Here is a 7911-nt window from a genome sequence, read left to right as displayed (position 1 = left end):
CGTGGGATTTGAACTCAGGACCTTCGGAAGAGCAGTCAGTGCTCTTAACCACTGAGCCATCTAGCCAGCCCTATTATTAAACATATATAATATTGTACCCTGAAAACTACTTGGCATACAGGTTTTTTAATAGATACCAAATGAGCAAAATGAAGTGGTAGAGTCTAAACTCAGTGTCATGCAGTCCGACTCCAGAGTGAACTTACCATTTCATATTTTTTTTTGTTTTTAATATGAAAGTATGCTATGTTTCATCTATATTTCAATGCTTCATTTCTACAACTTCCAATAGTGCTTGTCCTTTTAGTAACAGTACCAAATAGTTAGAATACTCTGGTATTAATAACAATGAAACTTAAGGAGCATAATCCTTAAGTTGAAAACCATTATAGGCCAGTACCTTTGGCATAAAAAGGAAATTACTGAGCCAACTATTTATTTCTATGAACTTAGAAACAGCTTATCAAGAGCAACTCTCTGGTAAAAACCGATCAGGTTGCCAGCCCTGTGTTACAGTTAAGTAGCTGGGCAAACCTAAATGGGAATCTTGTCCTACAACATCAAAGACAGTCAGTATTTAGCTACAGGGAACTGCAGTTACAGTGGCATCTATTGAAACATTCTATTCTAAACCATGAACACAGACTCTGAGTATGAAGAAAGAGAACACAGTAGGCAGGCGCACACAGCTTCTAAGCAGCTAGTTCTGAAGGTGTGTCCAGAGCGCATTTCAGTTTGCAATTACAATTCTAAGAGGCCAAGAAAAGCTAACTTCCATGATATGTTACAAGTGTAAGATAAAAAAAAAAAAAAAAAAAAAAAAAAAAAAAAAAGAGCCGGGCGCACGCCTTTAATCCCAGCACTCGGGAGGCAGAGGCAGGAGGATTTCTGAGTTCGAGGCCAGCCTGGTCTACAAAGTGAGTGCCAGGACAGCCAGGGCTACACAGAGAAACCCTGTCTCGAAAAACCAAAAAAAAAAAAAAAAAAAAAAAGTGGGGGCAGGCCTAGCGGCCCATCCTTTAATCCCAGTTCTCTGAGGGCAGAGGCTTGCTGATTTCTAGGAGTCCAAGGCCAGCCAGAGTTATATTGTGCGACCTTGTCTAAAAACAAACAAAAACCCAAAACCCAAACAAACAAAACCTGGGTTTGGGGAGAGGGCTCAGTGGTTAAGACCATTTACTGCTCTTGCAAAGGACCTGAGTTCAGTTTATAACAGCCATGTCAGATGGCTCACGAGACCTATAACTACAGCTCTAATGGACCCAGTGTCCTTTTCTGACCTTTGCAGGCACCCACACTCACATGCACACACCCAACACCCACCTAACACATACTTTAAAAATAAAAGTGGAGAGTTAAGAGAGGTCGGTCAGCTATTCTTCCAGAAGACCTCAGTTTGATTTGCCGCACCCACATAATGGGACACACCCACCTGTAACTCCAGTTATGGGAGGAGTTCTAACCCTTTCTTCTGGCATCCTCATGCACCAGGCATGTAAGTAGTGCATAGACATACATGAAAGTAAAACTACTATGCACGTAAAACAAAATAAAAAAAAAAAATGAGGGGCTAAAGCTGGGTCTGGTGACACATACCTTTAATCTCAGCACTTGGAGGCAGAAGCAGGTAGATCCCTAAGTTCCAGGCCAGCCTGATCTACAGAGTGAGTTTCAGGACAGTCAAGGCTACATAGAGACATCCTGTCTTGAAAATCAAAACCAAACAACCAAAAACAACAACAAAACCAAAAAGCAAAATCAAACAAAACCAAAACCAAACAAAACCCCATAAAACAAACAAACAAAACAAACACACGTGAGAGGCTAGAGCACCCACATTTTAGCTCCAGAAAATCTGATGCCCTCTTCTGACCTCTGAATACATCAGGCATGTATATACACATAAGCACTCTTACACATAAAATAATAAAAGTTAAAAGAAATGGAGCTATTTTTGTTTTATGTTGGACGAGAGGTCATAGGTTTGTGTGTATCTGGTTTTGTTTGTTTTGAGACGAGACATTACTCTCTTGTCCAGTTTAGCTTTGAATTTCTGGGCTAAAATGATCTCCTGCTTTAGCCTCCAAAGTAGTTGAAACTACAGAAAAGAATTATATCAGAATAATAAAAAAGGTAGAACCATCACTGAGTTCTACAGAGAATACAAGAGACTGCAGTCATCTCTTGTGGTTTAACCTAGATAGAATCAATCATAAACCTCGGGAGTCCAGAGCATGTAGGCTGTGTGCCTGTCTAGTCTTAATTTAGTTTTCAAAACATATAATCTGAACTTCTGGCTGTGGTCATGCATGCAGGAATTGTCACAGATACACTAGTAGATAGACAATATAAATGATAGGGACTCTCTCCCAGTGGACTACTTCTCTAGAGAGAGATCTTCAGGAGTAAAGGAAAACACACATTCAAATTGGCCTAGGAACCTAGCCTAATAAGTGCCAAAACGACAACCCAGGGGAGTAGTCATAAATACAGCTCATTTTCTCCTCCTGTATACATCAGAAAATATTGCAGGACTCTCTAAGACTTATTTATTTAGCCTCATTTGTCTTCTATGTCTTATCAGATGTTAATCCACAGGTGCTAACCCTAATGCCAGTACAGCTTTCTTTTCTGACATGCAAACCTAGTTCTTTTCCAAAACATTCACGGTTATTTCTAGATCTAAACCACTAGATTGGTTATCTCTCTCTCTCTCTCTTTCCAGAAAAATCATAATATAAGGCAACGTTCAGACAAGAATCTGACTTAGTTATAGACTTAGTCATGGAGTCCTTCTAATTTTTCTTTTCTTTCTTTTTTCCTTCCTTTCTTTTTTTTTTTTGCGACAGGATATCACTAAAAGTCATGGGTCTCTGCCTCCACAGACATGGAGTCAGCCCACCCAGCTCCGAAACAACTATCTATTTCATATACCTCTCCCAACCTAGTATCTAGGAAAGAAACTCAAACTTTTATATGCTCAGCAGAAAAAAACAAGAAGCCAAAGAACATGGGAACAGAGGCGGGATCTCTGATCTCACTTTTCCCCAAAAGTTCTGTCCTCTTTAGTTTCCCGCACAAGGACAGACTCAGACGGATGAGCCTACACCTGCACCCCACCATTTCCCTGAGTTTCTTACACGTGTTCTTCCTGCCAAGCTTGGCCAAAGGGAGCTGGCAGTCCCAACCAATCCCTCCCCTCGGAGTGCTCAAGCCCCGCCTCCCTGTGCAGGGCTGGTTGCCTTTGTTCTCCCCCGCACTCTTTCCGGACCTGGGCGCTCCAAGCAAACCGAGTGGCAGCCCGTGATTGGTGGTCGCGGCACAGCCAATCAGAAGGGGGCACCTCACGCTAGGGCTCGGAGTTTTAAACGCGGAGCAGAGGGGCGCGCCCGCGCGGAGGGTTCAGGCAGCGGGGCGGGGCCGGTGTGGGCGGGGCGCCACGGCTCTCGCCCTGATTCGTGCGGGGATTGGACGGGCCGCGGCTTCCTTACCTCCAACCAATCACCGGCCTGAACTTCCTGGAGGCTTTGGTGCGCTCCGGCGTCGCTCGGGTGGTCGGCGAGTGCTCCGCGGTGACCGGTGTCTGCAGGCCCAGCTCTGCACCGGAAATCATGAAGCTCCGGAAAGCTTGGCTGTTGGTCCTGCTCTTGGCGCTGACACAGCTGCTGGCTGCTGCGAGCGCCGGAGATGCGCACGAAGGTAAGCGGGAGGGCGGGCCGGAGGAGCAGCTCGCGTGGGCTGCAAACCTTGCTGGGGCCTGACAGGGTGCTTCACTCACACCCCTGCGGAATTATTGACCCGGGAGCAACGAACTTAATGGAGTTTCAGTGTAGGGCCGAATCTAGGGGTGTGGGCCTCTTTAGTTCCTACCTGAGACTAGGACACGGAGGGACGTGCCCAGTGCCTGGTTCGCAACTTGTCTCTTTACCCTCACTACTGAGATTTGCCCCTTTGGTGAGTAAAATTTTCTGGAGAGTACTCTCGTTTCCAAAACCGGTTTTAGGAACGAGACGGAGGCGGGATGGCCGCTAGTAGGACCTGGAAGGGGCAGTCGCAGATACTGGGCATCTATATCAAGAAGTAGAAATAACTCAGGCTTTGTTTTCGTCTTTTATGGAAACTGGAGCTGCCATATACAAGCATTTTTTAATTCAGCGCCTTTTTTGCCACTCGCTGCACTGTTTTGAGAGTCGAGGCTGGTGATGCATGTATTCTAGTAGGAACAGTATGTGTAACTCATAGACATTATGCCCGCACCCTTTCTTCGAAATCCTCTACCGAAAATATAAGAACTTTGAAAATAGGAAGTGCTAGTTAACGTTGTTCCTAGAGAACGGGTCTGATCGACACCTTTCCTTAACCCTTCTAATCACTAACTTGTTGCCTACTAGGTTTAGACTAATATAAATAAAGCCCATTTTTAAAGTTTAGTGTGTAGGGGGAATGTGAACTTTATACTCCTAGGTTGAGTAAGATTCCTGTGGATCATTGATTTATGAGTCTTTGCCCAGGTAGGTAAGAGTAGAAATGAAGAGACTGCTGAAAGGGGCCAACTATCTGTCCTACCTACGAGGATATCTTGGCACTTTTGTCTACACTGACTGAGGGCTCATTTCTTATAGAGACCCAAAATAAATTAAAACAGAAAGAGGGCAGAGTCATCATTTTAATCAAATTTTTCACTTTTTAAAACAGAATAGACACATGAGTTTGAGAACCAGTGTAGTTTGGTATATGCTTTAAGAACGTGTTAAAAACTACACAGTTGTGAGACAGTGGTCAGTTTTAGGGTGATGTATGTTTGTTTGTTCAAGATGGGGTCTCATTATGTAGCTTGGAGCTCATCATGTAGACCAGGCTGGCCTTGAGCCTCTGGGCAGGGGTTCAAATGCCAGGAAGTGTGAAAAGTGTGACTTCTTGAGAGTCCTGGGTGAGTGGATTTCAAAGGTTGTTTAGACTAGCCAGTGGTATATCTTTTGGGTCACTGGTGCTGTCTCTGGGGGAGTGTTTGCTCTTGGTGAACCCAAGAATCCCTGGGGTGTCTGGGCCAAAGACAACCCTCTTAGGCTAGGTTCTCAGGTTTGGTAGGGCTGGCAGTGTGGTTTAGTGATATATCAGTTACCTACCATGTGCAAGGTATTGCACTGCAAAGGGAGGGAGAATGCAGTTTCACTCATTGTGCTTGGTCCATACTTAGTATCATCTGTCCTGATTGAGCACTAGTTAACGTTCTTGTTGTTGTTGTTGTTCACTATTTACTGTTTGAGTTTGGCCTAATGATTGTTTGTTCAGCCAATACTAGCTCCTCGGCAAGGTGGAGTGTGGCCTTGCTGAAGAAGTGGGGACATCCTTACAGAAAGTACCAGTGCCTGGCCTGGTCAGGGATGCAGTGTCATCATCAGGGTTGTTCAGTGGTTGTAGACAGGATGTGCGATGTTTCATTTGGTTTATGCCAAAAGAGATCGCACCCTTTCAGAAGGTACTCGAAAGTTTTGGATATGCTTTTCTAAGCTGGAATGTTTTGACTTTAAAAGTGAAGTCTAATCAGGGGAACGCAGATAGAGTTAAAAAAACAAAAAACAAAAAAAACTAGTGGATGGAGATGTAAATCAGCGGGGAGAGCAGTTATCTCAAATGTGCAAGACCCTAAGTTTGATCTCTATCACAACAAATCAATCCTGAGGGCTGGTGAAATGGCTCCGTGGTTTATGTTCTGTCCCACCAGAGGACCTGAGTTGGATTCCTAACAACCAACATTAGCTAGCTAGCTTACAACTACCTGTAACTCTAGCTCCAGGACAGAGCCTCTGGGAAGCTGCACTCATATGCACCTACTTACACATAATTTTTAAAATAAAACTTTAAAAACAGAAATAAACACTTAGAAATAAAATCTCACATTAAAATTTTAAAAATTTAATCTGAGATAACCAAGCATGCATGGTGTCAGGTTTTTGCTTTTTTATTCTGATTTTTTTTTTCTTTTTATTTGTTTAGGGTTTGTTCGTGTTTCTATTGTTGTTTTTTGTTTGTTTGTTTTGAGGTAGGAGTTCTCTGTGTAGCCCTGTCTTGGAACTCACTCTGTAGACCAGGCTGGTCTTGAACTCAGAGATCCACCAGCCTCTGCCTCTTGAGTGCTGGGATTAAAGGTGTGCCCACCACCACCAGGCTGGGTTACTTTCACTGTATGCATAAGTCTTCCTGTAACTGGGTGGACTGTCAGGATTCCCTTCCTCTCCTAGCCATGTTCCCTAGCTTGAAGAGGGGATAAGATTTCATAGTGCTTTCTCTCTCGGCCCTGACTAGAACAGATGAATGTGGTTGACCATAAACCCTACCTAACCTCTCCAGCCTCCTAAATGCACAGATGAGGTGGCCACCGGGCAGAAGTTGCAATGCATCCTTGCATCCAGCAGATCATTTAGGGAGTGGGAAGTATTCAGTTTGTCTCCTAGAAAGCCACCGTGATTAGTGGGCTACTTGTGTGACATACGTGAAGTCCTGGCCTTGGCCAGTAGGTGCTTCCTCGTAGGTTGTAGTAGGCAAAGCTCTTGAAGTACCAGCAGCCTTGAGCTTGGTGAATTTAGTGTTAAATATTGAGGGTCCCAAAGACTTGGTTGCTGTGAATACCAGTACATATGGTGTGGATTGTCAGTCATGATTGAGAGTGGATTCAGCCTGATGAATTCAGATGGAGTGTAAGGGACTAAGCTTATATCACCAGCCCTCCTGGAACAGCAGCCGCTTGGCTTTAATCAATATCAACAAACTGTGTGTTATGACTTAATTCTGGTTCTTTCAAAAAAGTATGTCAGTAGACGAGGCACCGTTTTTTGAGTGCCACAGAGCAGAGGATTGTTGTGTTTTGTGTGGTGTGTATGTCCTCCCGTATCCTCAGTTCCTGAACATTCTGGAAGGATGGGAACAAAACCCTGCTGAGGAAGCTTGTCCTCTGTTCCCTAGGGAGTTGTCCAGAAAACACGTATCATGGAACCATGCAATAAATAGGTACCGTCGTACTGTCAAATGTCAAACTCAGTCAGGGACCCGCATCTTCTCTGCTCTGTTCCTGCTGAGTACCCGAGAACCTGTCCCCTTAATTCCTCTCTGTCCGGAACACCTGTTTTGATGGTGCCCAGAAGGAGGGAACGGTGGGCAAGAGAAGCACACGCCAGCTTGGTTTTTACTCTGAAAGTGGGCATATTAGAGCTATTTCTCTTACTTTCACATCAGAAGAATGTAGGCCTCAGTTGAGGAAAGGATGAATGAGGCAGGAAAAGGCTGTGGAGTGGGGGAAGTGAGTGAGATATGAGTAGTAGAGATGAGGCAGAGCTAGGATTTTTGTAATGATTTTGCAGATTGATAAAGTCCGTTAATAATGATCAAAGCTAACCCGATAACCCCAGAACTTCAGCGTTGTGGAAGAGCAGTGTGAGGGACATGTGGGTGAAACTCAGGGGGTCTCTGTGTACCCACAGTTATAGAGCCAGTATTGAGTTACTTCATACATTCCACAAGTCTCAGGGGTTCCAGGATCCTGGGAGCAGGTTTCAGGCCTTGAGTGCACTCAGTCCCAGACAGTAACCGGCAGTGTTGTTAACTGAGCTCCTGAGAAAAGAATTGGCCCTTTGACACACTCTGGCTCCGGGTGAAAGGAATAGTGTGCTTGCTGCACATAGATCTGCTTGCTGCCATGACAGTCCATGGAGAAACTCCTCAGGGAGGCCCAGAGTTTCATGCAGTTTAGAAAGAACAATTTAAAAGTTAACACAGTAACACTCTCTTGCATTCTGGGGTGTGTGTGTGTGTGGGGGGGGGGGATTGCTTCCAACAAAGTATAATTTTTGTGTGTATTTGATGCAGGTTGGTTCCCTAAGTCAGTTGTTTTTTGGTTTTGGTTTTGTTTTTTTT

At 44.4% G+C, this 7911-nt stretch overlaps 1 protein-coding gene across 1 annotated transcript in view; it reads left to right on the top strand.

Annotated features, from left to right (window-relative positions):
• Window positions 1–3402: 3402 nt before the first annotated feature.
• Window positions 3403–7911, top strand: part of Pdia4 (protein disulfide isomerase family A member 4) — an 18663-nt gene continuing 14154 nt past the window's right edge. Inside the window, exon 1 of the mRNA XM_029478206.1 lies at window positions 3403–3699. Coding sequence (XP_029334066.1) covers window positions 3612–3699 — 88 coding nt within the window. The 5' untranslated portion in view covers window positions 3403–3611. The remainder of the gene's footprint in view (window positions 3700–7911) is intronic.

The sequence above is a fragment of the Mus caroli genome, chromosome 6 (genome assembly GCF_900094665.2).
Source record: "Mus caroli chromosome 6, CAROLI_EIJ_v1.1, whole genome shotgun sequence".
NCBI lineage: Eukaryota > Metazoa > Chordata > Mammalia > Rodentia > Muridae > Mus > Mus caroli.
Note: the sequence above shows the minus strand (reverse complement) of the source record. Positions and strands in the feature narration are given on the sequence as shown.